Genomic DNA, 22,211 nt, shown 5'->3' with positions numbered 1-22,211 from the left:
TCTTCTCTATAATATCGTACATTAAAATTGAAGGAATGCTTTTTCTGTATCAGAAAATATAGTTCACTCCAACAAAGTTTCATAGGCTAGGTAGCTCATGGACAACATAAATTTATTTTTAACACTTCTGGATCATGGAAGAGGTCCAGCAACATTTCTGTTTCTAGAGGCTCACATTGCTCTGAAGGAATTCTATGGAATTAAATATTTTTTTCCCCATAAAATTAGGGTTCAGTGTGTTCTCAATAGAGAAACAAAGCTAGCAATTTATGAACAAGAAGCCATCCAGGTAAAGCACCCCAATTTGTATGGGAAGAAACTAAAGCTCTCTCTCCTCTTGTCCTTTTTTACACAAGGGCATGTAGACTAATCTTGGTTAGATTGTTAATAGAAAACACTACCCCTGTCTTCCCTGGAATCCTGGAAATCTTTTATATCCTCCTCTATATTTGCTTGTCCTCTGGGCATATGAATAAAATAAAACATGTCACAGCCCTGTGGCTGACTTATCTCCAGACTATGAGTTTTTAAAAATATTTTTAGTTGTAGATGGACACAATACCTTTATTTTGTTTATTTAGTTTTATGTGGTGCTGGGGGTTGAACCCAAGGCCTCACACATGCTAGGCAAGCACTCTACCACCACCCCTATGAATTTTTATACTACTTATTTCCTTAACAACTTCTGTTTCTCTGCCCCAACTTTATGGTCTCAAACTGAGAAGTCATTGTGTGTGTTTGTGGGTATGTGCGCGCGCATGCGCATGTGTGTATGTTTTTGTGCTCATATGTGGATAAAAAGAGGAAAATGACCCAGGTAAAGAGAGAATGGGAAGTGTTCCCAGGATGACAGTGATATCTTTTCAAATCAAGCATTATGGAAGGGGAAAGATTCCCACTGCACTCTGCTCAACTGCTGCAGTCTGGAGAAGTCCCTTTCTATATCTGGACCTCAGTTTCCTTATAATACAACGAGGAGTTGGATTTAAGCTGGCCTATAAGTATATTCAAAGAGTACATGGATTTGGGCTTCATGTATACATGTAGGGGCTTTTAAGTTGTAATGTAGTGTTAGGGATGAGAAAAGGTTTATGGGCAGGGCTAGGGTTACGGTTAGGGAATGAACATGTATCATTGTATATATATGGGAAAAAAATGAAATTATGTCAGAAAACCTATATAAATATTTATGTTGTCACAGTGAATAGGTTTCAATTTAGCTTTTTTAGATATATGGTTCAAAACTGGGCTTTGGATACATACATGAAAGTATAGTAATATATGATGTATTTGATGAGTATATAAATATACCTCTCAAATATCTATAAATATCCATATAAATATACATCTATATGTAGAGGCTTTTATATTTTGATGTAATGTCAGGGATGGGAGTAGGTTTAGGGGTAGAGCTATGGTGAGGGATAGAAGACAAACTTATAAATATCTTTGAATAAGAAAATGAAAATATATGTGAAATTATGAAGGAAAACATAAAATATATATATTTTTTCATGAATGGATATATTTCTATCTAGCTCTTACTGAATTTTTGTTTAAAACTGGCCATAGATTTATACATGAAAATATTTTAATACACATGATATTATAGGTGAATATATAAATGTACCTGGCAAAATTATGAATATTATGAATATTCATATAGATGTACATGATTAGACATGTAGGGGCTTTATGTTTTGATGATAAATTAGGTATCAGAGTAGGTTTAGGGGTAGAACTAGGGTTAGGATTAGTGAACAAACATGTATAAATGTATATTTGAAGAAAAAAATGAAAAAGCCCATGAAATTATATAGGAAAACCTGTAAAAATGTATGCATTTTCAAAATTGAAGAGGTTTTGGGCTAGCTTTGTTCTGACAATTTGGATTAAAATGAGGCCATGGATTCATACATGAAAATATATTAATATATGAAACTACAGGTGAGTATATAAAGGTACCTGGCAAAATATGTATGAATATTCATGTAAATGTACATGATTATACATGTAGGGGCTTTTAATTTTTTATATGGTGTTAGGGAAGGGAGTAGGTTTAGGGTAGGCTTAGGATTAGGGTACAAACATGTATAACTATATTAGAATATAAAAATGAAAATGTGTGAAAATATGTAGTAAAATCTGCATAAATGTATATATTCAAAAAATGGATAGGTTCTAATCTACCTCTCACTGATATTTGGTTTAAAACTGGGTTATGTATTCATACTGAAAATATTTTAATATATATGAGAATATAGGTCAGTATATGAGTATACCTGGTTAAATAGCTATGAATATTCATATATATGTGCAAGATCACATATGTTGGGGCTTTTAGGTTTCATAGTGCTTTTAGTATTAGTGATAGGAGTAGGTTTGGGGTTAGAGTGAGGGATAGGGTTAGGGAAAATATATGTATAACAGTATAATTGAAAAAAAATGAAAATATATGTGAAATGATATAGGAAAACTAATAAAAATGTGTATATTTTCACAAACAGGTTTTGATCTAGCTTCTGCTGATATTTTGTTTGAAAACTGGGTGATGGATTCATAGGTGAAAATACATTAATTTATGATATTTAGTTGAGTATATAAATGTACCTAGAAAAACATCTGTGAATATTCATACAAATGTACATGATTACACATGTAGGAGCTTTTATGTTTTGTTGTAATGTTAGGAAAGGGAGTTAGTGGTAGGGCTAGGTTAGAGTTAGGGAAAGAGTATGTGTAACTATATTTGAATAAAAAATGGAAATATACATGAAATTACACAGCTAAACTTATAAAAAAGGATGTTTTCACTTATGGATAAGTTTTGATCTAGCTCCTGCTAACATTTAGGTTTAAAACTGGGCCATGAAAATATACTACTATATCACATTATAGGTGAATTTATATATGTACCCAGAAAACGTCTATGAATATTCATTTAATTGTACATAATTAAACATGTAGGTTCTTTAAAGTATTTATGTAGTGTTATGGATTGGATCAGTATTAGGAGTAGGCCTAGGGTTAGGGTTAGGAGGCTAACATGTCTAACTATATATTAGAATACAAAAATGAAAATATGTGTGAAATTATATAGTAACACCTATATAAGTGTATATTGTTTCAAAATTGGATAGGTTTCAGTCTAGCTTTGTTCTGACATTTGGTTTAATACTGTGCTATGGATTAATACTTGATGATATATTAACATATATGATATGATAGGTGAGTATATGAATGTACCTGACAAAATATCTATGAGTATTCATATAAATGTACAAATTATACATGTAGGGTCTCTTAAATTTTGATATAGTATTAGTAATGGGAATTGGTTTACGGGTAAATCTAGGGACAAGGTTAGGGAAAGAATATGTACAATTGCCATTTGAATAAAAAAAGAAAATATATGTGAAATTATGGCAGAAAACCTATATATATAAATATAAATATAATTTAAATGTATATTTTTTCATAAGTGGATAGGTTTCAATCTAGCATTGTTGAGATAATTTGAATTAAAATAGGCCTATGGATTCATAGGTGAAAATTCATTAATATAGGATATTATAGGTGAGTATATAAATGTACCTGTCAAAATTTCTATGAATATTCATATAAATGCACATGATTACCCATGTAGGGGCTTTTAAATTTTGATGTTAAGTTAGGGATAGAAGTAGTTTTAGGGATAGGAGAAGGTTAGGGCTGGGGAACAAACATGTGCAACTGGATATTTCAAAAAAAATTGAAAATGTATGTGAAATTATATAGGAAAACCTATACAAATGTACATATTTTCAAAAATGGATAGGTTTTGATCTAGCTCCTAATGACATTTTGTTTTAAAACTTGGACATGGATTCTAACATGAAATATATTAATATATGGTATAATGAGTATATAAATGTACCTGGCAAATTATATATGAATATTTATATAAATGTACATGATTATAAACCTAGGGACTTTTACATTTTTATGTATTGTTAGGAATGGGAGTAGGTTTAGGTGTAGGTCTACAGTTAGGGTTAGTTATGAAAATAGGTTTAGGGGTAGTGCTAGGGTTAGGATTAGGATTAGGGAAAGAACATTATAAGTGTATATCTAAATACTAAAATTTTTAAAATGTGAAACTATGAAGGAATAACTGTAAAATGTATTTGTTTTCACTAATGGATATATTTCAATCTAGCTGCTGCTGACATTTTGGTTTTAAACTGGGCCACAGATTCATACAAACATTAATATATGATATTACAGGTAAATATATATAAACACACACACACACACACACACACACACACCTGGTAAAATATGTATGAATACTCATTTAAATATACAACATTATATATGCATGGGATTTTAAGTTTTTTAGTTCATTTAGGGGTAGGGTAAGGTTTTGGGAATGAACAGGATTAACTGTAATGTATAAAAATATATTTTCAAAAGTGGATAGGTTCTGATTTTGCTCCTGCTGATATTTGGTTTAAAACTGGGCCATGGATTCAGAGATGAATATATATTAATATAGGATATTATGGGTGTATACATAAATGTACTTGGCAAAATATCTATTAATAGTCATATGAATGTACATAATTATACATGAAGGGGCTTTTATGTTTTGATGTAATGTTAGAAATGGGAGTAGTTTTAGAGATAGGGATAGGGTTAGATTAGAAAATGAAATGTTGGACTGGGGATGTGGCTCAAGTGGTAGTGCGCTCGCCTGGCATGCGTGCGGCCTGGGTTCGATCCTCAGCACCACATACAAACAAAGATGTTGTATCCGCCGAAAACTAAAAAATAAATATTAAAAAAAAAGGAAAATGAACATGTTTAACTGCATATTAGAATATGAAAATGAGGGCTGGGGATGTGGCTCAAGCGGTAGCGCGCTTGCCTGGCATGCGCGCGGCACTGGGTTCGATCCTCAGCACCACATAAAAATACAATTAAAAAAACTAAAAACCAAAAACTAAAAAATGAATATTAAAAAATTCTCTTTCTTTAAAAAAAAAGAATATGAAAATGAAAATATATGTGAAATTATATAGGAGAATCTACATATTTTTTCACAATTGGATAGGTTTTGAATTAGCTTTGTTGTGACAATTTAGGTTAAATCTGGGCCTTGGATTCATACATGAAAACATATTAGTATATATGATGTCACAGATGAGTGTATTAATTTATCTGGAGAATATCTATGAATATTCATATAAATGCACAGGATTCTACATGTAGAGGCTTTTAGGTTTTGATGTAGTGTAATGATTGGGAGTACATTTAGGGGTAGGGCTAGTGTTAAGGTTAGAGAACAAAATATTATAGTTGTATATTTGAATAAAAAATGAAAATGATAAAATTATGTCAGAATGCCTACATAAATGTTATATTTTCTCAACTGGATAGGTTTCAGTTTAGTTTTGCAAAGAGAATTTGGTTTAAAACTGGAGCATGAATTGATACATAAAAATATATTAATGTATGATATTACAGGTGAGTGTATGTACCTGGCAATATATCTATGAATATTCATATAAATTTACATGATTTCCATTGATGGGCTTTTGCATTTTGATGTAGTGTTAAGGTAGGAGTAGTTTTGAGAATAACCTAGGTTTATGGTTAGAAAAAACAATTATAACTGTATATTTTAATTAAAAAATGAAAGTATACTTGAAATTATCTAGGAAACCGTATGTAAACATATATGTCTTCACAGTCGTTAGGTTTCAACTAGCTTTGTTCTGACCTTTAGGTTGCAAACTCTGACCTTGGTTTATACATAAAATATATTCATATATATATATTATAGGAGAGTAGGAGGAGGTACCTGTTAGAGTCTGTAAACAAGTCAAAATAACACCTGGCATTTAGCCAGGGGAATGTTAGAGTTCCTAAACAAGTCTGGATGGTGCCTGGCAAAATGCCAGAGGGAGTGGTTTGAGAAGTAACAAAAGCAAGCCATTAAGTGTAGAGATTCCTGATTGGTTGACTGATGTATCTAGTTTATGCTAATTAGATAAGCTGTGTGGAATGTATAAATACTGCTCCTGTCCTGCAATAAATGGCTCCCTCTCCTGCTGTATCAATCTACACAAGTTGTTCGTCACCCCCCGGTTATTTTGCTGCAGCCGGACTGCGGCAGGTACCTAGCAAAATAACTATGAATATTAATATAAATTAACAGGATTATTCTTGCAGGAGCTTTTAGGTTTTGATGTAGTATAAGCACTAGAGTAGGTTTATGGTTAGGGTTAGGGAATGAAAAGGTATAACTGTATATTTGAATAAAAAAAAACGTGAACATAGGTAGGAAAAAAATAAAAATGTTTAAGTTTTCACAAGCGGATAAATTTTGATCTGACTCTTGCTGATACTTTGAATTAAAACTGGGCCATGAATTCATAGGTAAAAATACATTAATATTAAATATAAATGTACTTGGCTAAATATCCCTGAATATTAATATAAATGTGATATACATGATATACATGTAGAGGGTTTTAAGTTTTTATGTAGTGTTAAAGATGGCAGAAGAAGGTTTAGGGGTAGGGCTAGGTAGAATTAGGGTTAGGGAAAGAACAATTTTAACTGTATATTTGAATTAAAAAATGGACATACGTGTGAAATTATGTAGAAAAACCTATATAAATGTATATGTTTTCATAGGTGAATTGGTTTTGTTCTAGCTGATGATGCTTTAGTTTTAAAACTGGACCATGAATTCAGACATGAAAATATATTAATATATATCATATTATAGGTGAGTGTGTGAATGAACCTGGCAAAATATCTATGAATATTTATATAAATGTATGTGACTATACATGTAGGTGCTTTTATGTTTTGATGTAATGTTAGAGATAGGAGTAGGTTTAAGAATAATACTAGAGTTCAGGTTAGGACATTAACATCTATAACTGTATATCTGAATTACAAAATGAAAATATATATAAAATTATGTATAAATGTATATGTTTTTACAAGTGGATTGGTTTTGTTCTATCTCCATGCTGCTTTAGTTTTAAAATTGCGCCATAAATTTATGAAAATATATTAATATGATATAAATGTACCTGACATAATATCTATGAATATTCATATAAATGTACATGATTATACATGTAGGGGTTTTTATGTTTTGATGTACTGTTAGGGATGGGAGTAGGTTTAGGTGTAGGGCAAAGGTTAGGGTTAAGAACATGTTTAACTAATTACTTGAATAATAAAAATACACATGAAATTATGTAGAAAAACTTAAATATTTTCATAAGTGAATACATTTCCTTCTGGCATGGTTGATTATTTTGTTTTAAAACTTGGCCATGGATTCATACATGAAAATATAATAATATATAATATTATAGTTGAGTATATAAAATGTACCAGCAAAATAATCTATGAATATTCACATAAATGTACATGATTATACATATACTGGCTTTAACATTCATGTAGTGTTAGGGGTGGGAGTAGGACTAGGGTTAGTGTACAAATATCTACAACTATATAATTGAATTAAAAAATGAAAATATACATGAACTTATGTGGAAAACCTATACATATGTATATGTGTTCACAAATGGAAAGCTTTCCTTCTAGGTCTGTGCTGCTTTAGCTTTAAAACTGGGCCTTGGATTCATACATGAAAATATATTTATATTAATGATATTATAGATGAGTATGTAAATGTACCTATCAAAATATCTCTGAATGTTTATGTAAATGTATATGATTATACATGCAAGATGTTTTGGTTTTCATGTAGTGTTATGGGTGGGAGTAGGTTTATGGGTAAGGCTAGGTTTGGGGTTAGGAACGAACATGTGTAACTATATTTGAATAAAAAAATGAAAATATGTTGGAAGACCTATATAAATTATGTTGGAACACCTATATAAACATATATGTTTTCACAAATGGATAGGCTTTGTTGTAACTTTGTTCTGACATTTTGCTTTAAAACTGGGCCGTTAATATATTTTATACCTGAAAATATATTAACGTTTAAGATTTCATAAGTGAGAATATACATGTACCTGGCAAAATATCTAGAAATATTTATATAGGTTTATAAGATTATATGTTTAAGGGCTTTTGTGTTTTTATGTAGTCTTAGAGGTAGGAGTAGGTTTAGGAGTAGGGTTATGGTTAAGGAATAAACATATGTAACAATATATTTGAATAAAAAATTAGAATATATGCAAAATTATGAAGAAAAAACTATGTGAATATATATTTTCACAATAAAAATGCAAAGGCTAGGTGAACTTATTGGTGACTCTTAAAATTTAATTTGTGATCTTTTAAAATGCTTTCAGTAAAAACTCTTTTGACGTATTTGTCCATATGTCCAATATCGCTGTTGCTTCTTTACTGCAAATCTTTCAGTCAAGGCACTGCTCTAAACTGTAATTATTCTGAATACTTACCTATATGAAGCTAGGAAAATGTTATTAAGGTTAAATGAAATTGAAAACTCAGAGCATGTGCCTCTGTATACAAGCAAGGCCCCAAGTTTAATCCCCAGTACTAAAAAAAAAAGTAGGCCACGCGGTTATAACATGAGAAACCTAATAGTAAACTATGTCAAACACCTCACTAGTATTTTATGGTAGGCCAATACAAACAAATAAAACAACTTTGTTGGACAGATTTTTTTTTTAATATAGTAACTATGTGTACATGGACAACTGAGAACAGGGAAAACCCCCAAATTAATGTTTTAACAAATTACAAGCTGTTGCTAAAAATCATATGCTTGGATTTAAAAGAAATCATCCAACAGATAACAGTCTCTCAGAGAGATTAACCGATCCTTCCTATAAAACCAGCACATTGTAGTGGTGTAAATTTATCTTAACACTCCACATTAAACAAACAAACAAAAAAAAAAACGTGTTTCCTCTCCTTCTACATTTAGTTATTAGTTGTCTGTTACAAGGGAAAATAACATTGAATTTATATCGGCAAACAAAAGTGCAAGTTTGTACAGCGAGGCTCAGCAGCAAAAGTCAACGACAATGAAGAGTGGAAAGCTGATGGAAGCGGTGCAGAACAAGGACCTCCACGGAGGTCCCTGTCCTGTGTGCCACGCACAGTCAACATGCCATCATTTTTTCATTGCTCTGAAACGAGCAAAACCAAATTCTTTTTTTATTTAAAGACATATTAAATCTTTATTTTCCCCCGCTCTCCCCCACATAATTTGTGATCAGGTAAGGCAAAGATAAGTCCCCCCATCATCGGGGACAGCAGCAACATACAAACTTCAGAAAGAGACCTGAATTATCAGTAACATTCTCTCACGGTGACATCAGAAGGAGTGCATCTAAGAAAGAAAATCTGCAATGTTTTCACATTGTTCTAATTTATTTGATTTATCTGGAAAACTTTATAAATACATTATTTAAGAGGAAAGTAAATATTTTCTTGCTCTGAAAAAATAATGTTTTTCACATTCTAAAACTTGTTAGGATGCTTCTGTAAAAGGAGTTGTGAGAAGAATATGACAGCTGGGTTTGCAGAATGTCCATGTACAAGTTGCATTTACAAGAACCTGGTAATCTGCCTATAATTTGCCTCTACAAATAGAGCTCTTTGAAACATTTAAACAAACAGGTTTAATTTAAACTCCTTTCCTATTCACTTTACTTGTAGAGCAAAGAGGTACTTATTTTTCAAGTATTACACTGTAAAAGATATTTTTTTTTGCCAATTTTATATGTTACTCTTTTAAGACCAAAATATCTATGTGAAAAATCATGCCTAATCATCCCATGTCTTTTACTGTCAAATGCTCTTGTCTTTTAGAGAATACAGAAAAATAATGATTTGCTAATAAGAAGGAGCATACCGGGAAAAGCCACTTTAGAGTACTGAAGGATACGGAGCATTTCTTTCTTCCTATTGGTGAAAACTATTAGAAAAGCTATCCAGTCTGTTGTCTTTAGCTGGTTTTAATAAAGTCTTTTTCAAAATGATGGTCACGAAATCTTTAGAAAACTCGAGGAGGGGGATGCTCCTTCATGGCGTGAAAGGAATCCCATTAATTGTAGAAATTCTTACTAAATTTCTGCTTTGGTTCTTCAGAAGAAATGCTCATATAACTTCTATATGGAGAGAGAGAAAAAAGAACAGATTCATAGCATTTGTCTAAAACATTAAAGAATACTACAGCAATATCTTACATTTCTAAAATTTTACCCTGCAGTTAAATGCACTGTCTTATAAGAACAGGCAAATGCATTAGGACCACAGCCTTGTATTTAAATGAAATAGAAAAAAACATACGTCCTTTTCTTTAGTTCAATTTAGGCTATATCATTTACATTTCTAAACTGCATATATTGATTGCACTTTTCTAGAAGGGATTTAAACATTTTTTGGGGGGGTCTTATATTCTTAGTACTTGATGCTTTAGGGCTCCAGACTTAAGTTGGAGGCTAAATAAGTGTTGATAGTCATGATAAATAATCAGGAACTTTATTAATCAAGATCATAGATACTGGGGTATGTCTCCCAGAGAAGGTATGGAAAGGTGAGAACAGTGAGAATGGATTTATAGATAACTCAAAAGGTGAGTCAAGGCCTGGCAAGTAAAGCAGAAAACATATGGAAATTCTGTCCTTCCCTACGAATATGTGACACGCCAAAAGAGGAAGCTGCATGGAGTTTGTTTCTACCATCACAACATTAATCAGACTGTTCCTTGAAACTTCGGAACCTGAAAGTCAGACTAGGGAGAGACTTTACAGAACTCCTTTCAGAGCCTCTTAGAAGGTGGAGTCCAATGAAATTCTATTCCCAAGGTCAGCATGCTGGAGGAGAAAAAGAGATGAGCTTCATGGGTACTCAACATTGGTCTTTGCACCCTATTAAGTTTTTTGTTACAAAGATTTTTTTTTCCTACTGGGGAATTAATTTAGGGGCACTCTACCACTAAACTTCATCCAGCCCTTTTTATTCTATTTTGGGAGAGGATCTGGCTAAGTTGCTCAGACCTCAAACCTGGAATCCTCCTGTCTCAGCCTCCTGAGCCTCTGAGATTACAGCCATGTGCTACCACGCTAGGCTCCCAGAAGGAATCTAAAAGGCAAGCAATTTGATCAAAAATAAGTCTATGCTGACTGACTCCATTAAAATATTCTATATTTTTGCTGGCACAATGGTGCATGCCTATAATTCTAAAGACTCGGGTGGCTGAGACGGAGGATTCCAAGTTTGAGACCAGCCTCAGCAACTGAGTGAGACCTTGTTTCAAAGTAAAAAAGGCTGGGAATGTGACTCAGTGGTTAATTGCCCTTTGGGTTCAATGCCCAGTACAAAAAAAAAAATCTGCATTTTTAGCCAGTCCTATTCATAATAGTATAAAGAGATGCTGGTCAGCATGTGAAAGTGATCTGGGAAAAGAAGTCAACAAAATTCAGACAGGTTTGAAAAGAGAGGGAGGAGGATCATCCCACTAATTCCTGATACTGATGGGATTGTCCAGCTGTACTACAATGATCACTATTTGATGTTAACTCATTTTTTTTTTAATCCTATAAAACTATTTTTCTTTTGAAATTAGTGCATATTGCCAGGCATGGTGAAGCACTCCTGTAGTCCCAGTGATTCAGAAGGCTGAGGCAGGAAGATTTTAAAATCAAGGCAGGCCTCAGCAATTTAATGAGAACTCATCTCAAAATAAATAAAAAGGGCTGGAGATGTGGCTCAGTGGTAATATGCCCCTGGGTTTAATCCTCAGTACAAAAACAGAACAAAACAAAACAAAAACCACCATAAATTAGTGCACATTAATTACACAAGATAATAGGTTTCCTTGTGGCATATTCGTACATGCATGTAACACATTTTGATCCCTTCCATTCCAGTCCAGCTATTGTTCTTTTTGTACAAAGACTCAGGTCAAGTGTGAATCCTAGGAAACGTGTATAAAGTGCATTTTAAGCAGTTTCAGCAGCAACTACAGGGATGGAGGTTCCTTGGGCTCAATGTGATCTTAGTTTGGAATACTGTTCTTATTACCTAAGTCATAACTGTCCATCACACTATTTTTAGAGACAATGATATATGATCCAGGTTGCCAAACCCAAATAAGAAAAATGGAAAAGACATACACAGACTGAAAATGGGAAAAATCATACCACTCACATGGACTGCGGAAGCAAGCAGGGGTTTCCATACTCAAATCAAATAAAGTAGACTTCAAACCAAGGTTAATCAAAAGGGATAAATATGGACATTACATACTGCTCAAGGGAACTATACACCAACAAGACATAACAATCATAAATATATGTGCCCCAAACAATGGTGCAGCTATGTTCATCAAATAAACTCTTCTCAAGTTCAAGAGTCAAACTGACCACAACACAATAACCTTGGGTGACTTTAACACACCTCTTTCACCACTGGATAGATCTTCCAAACAAAAGTTGAATAAAGAAACTATAGAACTCAATAACACAATCAATAACTTAGACTTAACTGACATATATAGAATATTTCAACATTCTCTAAATAGACCATATACTATGCCACAAAGCAACTCTTAGCAAATATAAAAAAGTAGAGATACTATCATGCATTTTATCAGATCATAATGAAATGAAATTGGAAATCAATGACAAAATAAAAAATAAAAATTTCTCCATCACCTGGAGACTAAACAATATGCTATTGAATGAACAATGAGTCACAGAAAACATCAAGGAGGAGATTAAAAAATTCTTAGAGGTAAATGAGAACATAGACACAACATATCAAAATCTCTGGGACACTATGAAAGCAGTACTAAGAGGAAAATTCATTGCATGGAGTTCCTTGCTTAAAAGAAGGAAAAGTCAACAAATAAATGACCTCACACTATATCTCAAAGCCCTGGGAAAAGAACAACAAATCAGTAGCAAAAGCAGCAAAACAAAAAGTTGGTCCTTTGAAAAAATAAGTAAAATTGATAGACCCTTAGCCATGCTAATGAAGAGAAGGAGAGAGAAAACTCAAATTACCAGTATACGTGATGAAAAAGGTAATATCACAACAGACACTACAGAAATACAGAGGATAATTAGAAATCATTTTGAAATCTATACTCCAATAAAAGAAGACATTGAAGGCATCAACAAATTTCTTAAGTCATATGATTTGCCCAGATTGAGTCAGGAAGTTATACACAATTTAAACAGACCAATATCAAGTGAGGAAGTAGAAGAAGCCATCAAAAGCTTACCTAAAAGCTTACCAACCAAGAAAAGCCCAGGACTGGATGGATACACAGCTGAGTTCTACAAGATCTTTAAAGAAGAACTAATACCAATACTCTTCAATTTATTTTAGGAAATAGAAAAAGAGGCAGTAATTCCAAACTCATTCTATGAGGCCAATATCACCCTGATCCCAAAACCAGACAAAGACACATCAAAAAAAAGAAAACTTCAGACCATAGGTGCAAAAATTCTCAATAAAATTCTGGCAAATCGTATACAAAAACATATCAAAAGGATTGTGCACCATGATCAAGTGGGATTCATCCCTGGGATGCAAGGTTGGTTCAATATACAGAAATCAATAAATGTAATTCATCACATCAATAGACTTAAAGATAAGAATCATATGATCATCTCAATAAGATGCAGAAAAAGCATTTGAAAAAATACAACACCCCTTTGTGTTCAAACACTAGAAAAACTAGGGATAACAGGAATATATCTCAACATTGTAAAGGCTATCTATGCTAATCACCAGGCCAACATCATTCTAAACGGAGAAAAATTGAAGGCATTCCCTCTAAAAACTTTCACCACTCTATTCAATATAGTTCTTGAAACACTGGCCAGAGCAATTAAACAGATGAAAGAAATCAAAGGGATACAGACAGAAAAAGAAGAACACAAACTGGCACTATTTGCTGATGATATGATTCTATACCTAGAAGACCCTAAAAGTTCCACCAGAAAACTTCTAGAACTAGTAAATGAATTCAGCAAAGTAGCAGGATAGAAAATCAACACCCATAAATCAAAGGAATTTCTGTATATCAGTGACAAATTCTCTTAAAGGGAAATGAGGAAAACTACCCCATTCAAAATAACCTCAAAAAAAAAAAAAAAAAAAAAAAAAAAAAGATACTTGGGAATCAACTTAATGAAAGAGGTGAAAGATATATACAATGAAAACTACAGAACTCTAAAGAGAGAAATCATAGAAGACCTTAGAAATGGAAAGATCTACCTTGCTCTTGGATAGGCAGAATTAATATTATCAAAATGACCATACTACCAAAAGCACTATACAGATATGGAAATCAATGAATGTAGTTCATCACATCAATAGACTTAAAGATAATACAATTCTTATCAAATTGGCATTCCTCATAGAACTAGAAAAAGCAATTATGAAATTCATCTGGAAAAATAAGAGACCCAGAACAGCTAAAGCAATCCTTAGCAGGAAGAGTGAAGCAGGTGGCATCACGATACCAGACCTTAAACTATACTACAGAGCAATAGTAACAAAAACAGCATGGTACTGGCACCAAAATAGACTGGTAGACCAATGGTACAGAATAGAGGATACAGAGACTAACCCACAAAATTACAATTATCTTATATTAGACAAACGTGCCAAAAACATGCACTAGAGAAAAGATAGCATCTTCAACAAATGGTGCTGGGAACAGGAAATCCATATGGAACAAAATGAAATTAAACCCCTATCTCTCACCATGCACAAACTTAACTCAAAATGGATCAAGGACCTAGGAATTAGACCAGAGACTCTGTGACTAATAGAAGAAAAAGTAGGCCCTAATCTTCATCATGTGGTATGGAGACTTCTATAGCGTAAGAATTAAAACCAAGAATCAATAAATGGGATGGAATCAAGCTAAAAAGTTTCTTCTCAGCAAAAGAAACAATCTGTGAGGTGAACAGAGAGCTCACATCCCGGGAGCAAATTTTTACTCCTCACACATAAGATAGAGCACTAATCTCTAGGATATATAAAGAACTCAAAAAGGCAAGCACCAAAAAAACCAAATAACCCAATCAACAAGTGGGCCAAGGACCTGAACAGACATTTCTCAGAAGAGGATATACAATCAATCAACAAGTATATGAAAAAATGCTCATCATCTCTAGTAATCAAAGAAATTCAAATCAAAACTCTAAGATATCATCTCACTCTAGTCAGAATGACAGCTATTATGAACACAAACAAGAATAAGTGTTGGAGAGGATGCGGGGAAAAAGATACACTCATACATTGCTGGTGGGACTGTAAATTGGTGCAGCCAATATGGAAAGCAGTTTGGAGATTACTTGGAAATCTGGGAATGGAACCACCATTTGACTTGCTATCCCTCTCCTCAGACTATACCCAAAGGACTTAAAAACAGCAAACTACAGGGACACAGCCACATCAATGTTTATAGCAGCACAGTTCACAATTGCTAAACTATAGAGCCAACCTAGATGCCCTTCAGTGGATGAATGGATTAAAAAATGTGGCATATATACACAATAGAATATTACTCAGCAATAAAAGAGAATAAAATCATGGTATTTGCAGGTAAATGGATGGCATTGGAGAAGAAAATGCTAAGTGAAGTTAGCCAATCCCCCCAAAACAAATGCCGAATGTTTTCTCTGACATAAGGAGGCTGACTCATAGTGGGATAGGGAGGGGGAGCATGGGAGGAATAGATAAATTCTAGATAGGGAAGAGGGGTGGGAGGGAAAGAGACGGGGCAGGGGATTAGCAAGGATGGTTGAATGTGATGGACATTGCTATCCAAAGTACATGTATGAAGGCTCGAACTGGGTGTCCACATACTTTATATATAAACAGAGATAGGAAAAATGGTGGTATATATGTGTAATAAGAATTGAATGCAAAAAAACCAAAGTACATGTATAAAGGCATGAATTGGCGTGAACATACTCTATATACAAAGATATGAAAAATTGTACTCTATATGTATAATAAGAATTGTAATGCATTCTGGTGGCGTGTATTTAAAAAATAAAATTAATAAAACTAAAAAAAAAAAAAAAAGAAAAAAGAAGACAAATGGCAAGAGAACATAAGGGCAGTTTTCAAGTATCTGCAGACCTGAGAGAAAAGAAAAAAAAAAAAACAAACAACTTTTTCTCCAGAGGGCAGAACTAGGCTATATGGCCTATAGGTCACGGGAAACAGCCTTGTCTGAACAGACCGCTTGCTCTGATGGTGCGTGTTGCTGCCACTGAGCTGTGCTGTGATAAGGGGCTGGCCGAGGGACACCTGCTGGGTGCCACAGACTGGGTGGGAGGACCAGAGGAGCCCTGGAAGTGGCCCACTTCAGCTCAAAACTCAACTTCTATGGTCCACACACAGTCTTTTCCACTGTGGCTAATGCTGTTCCTTAGAGAACAAAGTGTGAGATGGTGGCAGTTCATCCCCTCCTGGGTATCATACATTTCTAATGATTACAGACGGGAGTTGGCGGGAAGCTTACCTGCAGTCTGCTGTGTTTGAACACCATCTACCTGAGGCAGTGACCCAAGTGTCCCTTCATCATTAAAGGCCAAAATTGGATTCAAAGGAATTTCTGGGCTCTCACTGTTGGTGACATCTAACCTGGATGGTTTAGATCCAATTGGTAAGTTTATAATTTCTTCAAAATTTTCATTCTGAACAGATACTCCATTTTCATTTGGTTGTTTTTCCAAATTGGGAGTACTAGGGAATTTGAAAAGTCAAAATTTAAATGAGTTAGCATTAAAATTAGAAAATGCACATTGAAAACAACGATTATTTTATACATATAATATTTTGATTTTACAACTATATGATTAAAAAAACAGACTGATGCCCACATCATTACTAATAAAATTGGTGAATAGCAACATATTTGTATTTTAAATTATTTTTAGAAATCTGGGCTGGGAGTATAACTTGTGGTAGAGCACTTCCCTAGCATGCAGGAGGACTTGATTTGATCCCTGGCACCATACCAGCAATCCTGTTTTGTTTTGTTATAAAATTTATCAAATAGGATGTTTTATCAATTAGAATGAACCATCATCAACAGAAATAGATCATCATCATCATCATCAGTTCTGAGTGGTCAGCAATTTCTGCTGAAGGCTGTTCATATGTTTACTTGCTTGTATAGAGTAGCACCTATGTGGACCTTCACTTCAGATGAGAGGGTCTGAATGCCAAGAGGGTGACTCAATGATCTGCACAAAGTCATGCAATTGTGATCTTGCAGCCTGTTAACAAGTCGGAATAGCCACGGCCAGCCCCAGACCCAGCTGACTCATCAACTCCTATGCCCACCGATTCTTTCTTGTTAACAGTCAGAGGAATAATTGCACCAGATGCTTTGAGTGACCAGCAATCAAATGTTCAGGGGACACTGTGCCCAGCAGAAACTATAAATTAAAACTGGATTTTATACTTTATAAATTTCATACTTAATTATAAATTTCATACTTTACAAATTTCATATTTTACATGTTAAGATCTACATATTTTATAAACTCCTCAATTCTATGGGAGAATACTATACCATCTCAAACATGGCTCTAGAGTAAGAACTTGTCTGCTCAAGGTCATATATTTATATTTCACACGTATATATTTTATCCTTTATAAATTTCATATTTTACTTGTTAAGATCTACATATTTTATAAACTCCTCAATTCTATGGGAGAATACTGTACCATCTCAAACATGGCTCTAGAGTAAGAACTTGTCTGGTCAAGGGCATACATTTATATTTCACACATATATATTTCATCCTTTATAAATTTCATATTTTACATGTAAAGATCTATATATTTTAAAACTTATTTTGTGAAATTAATATACATTACATATTTATTTGTAACTATATCTATATACTCCATTGATATGTATTCATATATGACTCTATTCCTTTAAAAGCCAACCAGAATTCTGTCAACACTTTCTCTCTTCAGTTTTGTTAGTGGGAGCCTATCAAAGGGGAAAGGAGATGGGGAAGGAGAATGCTTTGGGACTTGAAAAGAAAATGTGGCCCAAAGCCTGAGAGCCAAAGAAGTCCCAGGGGCCAGAGGTCTCATGGAGGGGTGCAGTTAGGAGATGTTTCACTGGAACAAGGGATCTTGGTCCTGGCTGCCAATAAACTAACATTAGGAGGACACTAGGACATTAGGAAAAGTAACACTTCAGCCAGGCGCGGTGGCCCATGCCTGTAATTCCAGCAATTCGGGAAGCTGAGGCAGGAGGATCCCAAGTTCAAAGCCAGCCTTAGCAAAAGTGAGGCACCAAGCAAATCAGTGAGAACCTGTTTCTAAATAAAATACAAAATAGGTCTGGGGATGTGGCTCAGTGGTCAAGTGACCCTGAGTTCAACCTCCAGTACCAAAAAAAAAAAAAAAAAGAGTAACAGTTCTCCCAGCCTGAGCTAGAAACATTCATTCTGAGGCATGGAGTTTTCCAATGAAAACAAACCCTGTCTCCATGCTTGGACCATCTATCGCCCACATCAGATTCAGGTCATAGGGTATTTAATCAAGATGTTGTTTAATCACAGGATCATAGGATATTTTGCTAAAGGAAATTCACTGACTCTGGCAAGTGATTTCAAGGCTGCTTGAAACTGTGATTGAAAGGGAATATTGGTGGATATGCTTTATTTGTACTTTAAAGTCTTTAAGAGGGTTTTGATTTTTTTTTTTTTTTTTGTACTGGGGATTGAACCCAGGGCAATTTACACTAAGCTACAAACCCAGCATTTTGAAACAGGGTCTAAGTTGCTGAGGCAGGCTTTGTACTTGTGATCCTCCTGTCTCAGCCCTCGAAATGCTAGGATTACAAGTGTGTACACCAAGTTCCCAGCTTTAATAGGATTTTTGATATAACTATCTAAAAATTTGAGTCTTTACAGAATCAAAAAGAATGCTTATTCAGTTTTTATTTTTTTTTAATTTTTTGGGTTTTATTTTTGAGACTGGGTCTTACTGTGTTGCCCAGGCTAAACTGGAATTCCTATACTCAAGTGATCCTCCTGCCTCAGCCTTCCATGGAACAATAGGAGCCTGGCCAGATGACTTTTAGTTGTTGTTAATTATATTATAAAAAATTGTATAGTATGTTTTTTTTTTTTTTTTTTTTTTAGATTAAGAAAACAATTTGAGAACCTTTAGTTCTCCATTGGTGGCAAACACTGGTATTACAAATGGAAATGTGCATAAAAGTTCAAAAACTCATAAAACAATTAAGTAGATTCCAAAATTTTCAAATTTACTTTTTAAAAGTCATTGAGATGGATTTTCACCATGTTGCTGAAGCTGTCCTTGAACTTGCTATTTCTGCCTCAGTCTCCCAGGTAGATGGGATAATAGGTGAGATTCCAAAAATTTTAGTCACAATTAAAAGTTTTGAATATCATTTAAAATATTTCTATTAGTTCTCTATGATTGGATATAATGGTTTGGATATAGTTGACCCCCCAAAACTCTTGAGTTAAAAATGCAGGAGTATTCAGAGGTGAAATGATCAGATTATGAGAGCTGTAACACAATCAGTTAATCCAAGTTTGAATGGATTGACTTGGTGGTAACCACAGGCAGGTGGGGTGTGGAAGAGGCGTGTCATTGAGGATGCCCTGGAAAGGAGCATCTTCCCTGTGGCCTCTTTCCCCTCTCACCCCTCACCCTTGCTTCTGTTTTCCTGACCCTGCCATGAGCTGAAAAGCTTTCCTCTGATGAGCCCTTCCACCATGAAGTGCTTGCTGCCTCATCTTGGGCCCTAAGCAATGGAGCCAAGCTGCCTCTGGACTGAGACCTCTAAAATCATGAAGCTCAAATAAACTTTTCCTTCTAAGTTGTTCTTGTTGGATATTTTGGTCACAGTGACGAAAAGTTGACTAACACACTAGATTTTTAGGTGCAGGGTATGATTACTTTTAATTTTCATTTTGAAACTGCTCTTATGAGCAGGTACAGTGAACTGAACCTACTTGTGCCACCTCATCAATACTCAATACATGTTGGTATAAATGCAAGAGAAAAGTAATTTTTCTTCAATCCAATCCTTCTCCTGATTCTTGTTAGTAACTGTTTAATTCATCAATAAGAAGCTCTGCTACTAATATTATAAGAAATACTGACCTCTAAATTACTTCTATTATGGACCTAACTTGTGACTCATTAGAATATTATATCTTTCTAAAATACAATTGTCATACACTTGAAGAATGTGAATATGGTCCAGATCAGGTTAACTGTATACAAAGAAAACTTAACCAATTATTTCCTGTAATTTTCTACAATAATTACTAAAACCTCACTATCAAGACTCAAGAAACAAGATTTTCTCTATCTCAGAGTTCAGAGTTACAAGCCCAACCAAAAATGAATGAGCCCAAATTAAAATAAATTTTAGTGTTAAAACTTTGAAATTATACTGGACCCAGGAAATTCTGGTGGGGTAAGAACAGTAGTGCTTTGCTTTAATATGCTACAATGAAAAAGGCCCCAAGTTGTTTAACTCACCTCTGCAAGGTCACTTCTAACTGATGTGAAGTGACCAAATGTGGGCTGGCTGCAGATTCTCCTTTTCCTGGAGAGTTTGTCATACTTGGAAGTACAGATACCTCTGTAGGTAGCAAAGGAGATAAAAGATTACTAACAATCTAAAAATCAAACCCATACCTCCCAAGTCAGTCTACTTGGATTTATGTCCTGACCCTGCAACTTACCAGCTGTGGAAGTTTGAGTAAATCACTTGAACTCTCTGTGCCTCAGTTTCCTCATAGATATAGTACCTAACTCATAGGCTACTGTGAGAATTAAATTTATTAATACGTGCAAAGTACTTACAATGGTGCTTAACACACTGTAAGGGCTGAAATAAATGTTACTATTATTTTTGTTTGCACCAAGTTGGCTCTGAAGAAAAAGTTTATATTGAAACCACAGCACCTGATGAAGATAGCAATACGGTGACTTGATGGGGCTGACAGGGAACATCTTTACTGAAGGACACAGAGCAAATCACCATGGAAATACCACTTGTACAAACTCAGCTCTAGTCACACTTAGAATGATGGGGATTTCATAGATGGAGGCTCCAGTGAACTGTACCTACTTGTGCCACCTCATCAATACTCAATGTTGGGGTCCAGCTTTATATGCCTGACTTGAAAATCTGGGACAGGGTTACTTAGTTTTATATACATTCTCACAGGTCAGAGTTTCAGAGAAATCTGTGGCAGTTTATGTTTCAGCTTGATGTGAAAGAGTAACTAAAATGATTCCAAGAGAGTTATTTCACAACCTGCTACAAACTCAGTAAACTGTGAGAGGAACAAGGAGTCTGATAACTGAAGCAGAGAAGTGACTGATAATTTTAAAAATGCCAAGATTTGTAAAGCTGATGACAGGAGCCTCTGAGAGACTTCTGGTAGTCTGTGAACCCACCTGCCTATCCTAGAATTCTCTTTGTAGCACTAACACCACCTTTCAGTCCTAAGTCACATGTCAGACAGAGAAATGGAAATACTTAATCCGCAAGCCTATTTTTAGCAGTTCTAACTCAAATCCAATTTATGTGAGTATTGATAAACATAGTACGTCATCGACAGGTTTCACCTCTCCTCTTGCCTTAATTCAGTCCTGGATTGAGTACAAAGAATACTGAAGGAACAGATGGAGCATCAGGAAGGTGGAAAATGAAAACAAAACCAAGGAACCATCAGCCCCTTAAATGATCTTGAATGTTGTCATGTGCAGACTAAATGGATCACTCTGAACACTCCCTGGTTGCTATGCCTGCTCATAGCCTGGATCTATGGTAACCTGCGTGGAGACAGTATGCTAACATGCAATGGGGTTAATATGCAACCACTCGAACTGTTCTCCAAACAAATATAATCAGTGCACCTACAAAAGAGCATGAAAACCCCCAAACAAAACAATCATGACACACAAAAACTGGAAGAGCTTCTCCAGAACTAAAACCAAACACCAGTAATAGTTTACATTTGAAAACCCTTAGAGTTTACAGGGAATGTTCTTTCCCATACATCGTCTCATTTGATCTGTAATTCAGCCCTCTGAGGTACTTCTAGTCCTTTTTAAATTTTTGAACAGAAAAAGAAACTGAAGTACACCTCTAGTCCTTTCTTTTCATATAAACTTGGTAGATGAGAAAACAG

At 34.4% G+C, this 22,211-nt stretch overlaps 1 protein-coding gene across 1 annotated transcript in view; it reads right to left on the bottom strand.

Annotated features, from left to right (window-relative positions):
- Positions 1 to 8,657: 8,657 nt before the first annotated feature.
- Map7 (microtubule associated protein 7) overlaps positions 8,658 to 22,211 on the bottom strand; it is a 177,689-nt gene continuing 164,135 nt past the window's right edge. Inside the window, exons 16-18 of the mRNA XM_027938534.3 lie at positions 20,548 to 20,650; positions 16,517 to 16,740; positions 8,658 to 10,127 (exon numbers count right to left, since the gene is read on the bottom strand). Coding sequence (XP_027794335.2) covers positions 10,117 to 10,127; positions 16,517 to 16,740; positions 20,548 to 20,650 — 338 coding nt within the window. The 3' untranslated portion in view covers positions 8,658 to 10,116. The remainder of the gene's footprint in view (positions 10,128 to 16,516; positions 16,741 to 20,547; positions 20,651 to 22,211) is intronic.

The sequence above is a fragment of the Marmota flaviventris genome, chromosome 6, assembly GCF_047511675.1.
Source record: "Marmota flaviventris isolate mMarFla1 chromosome 6, mMarFla1.hap1, whole genome shotgun sequence".
In the NCBI taxonomy this organism is placed as follows: Eukaryota; Metazoa; Chordata; class Mammalia; order Rodentia; family Sciuridae; genus Marmota; species Marmota flaviventris.
Note: the sequence above shows the minus strand (reverse complement) of the source record. Positions and strands in the feature narration are given on the sequence as shown.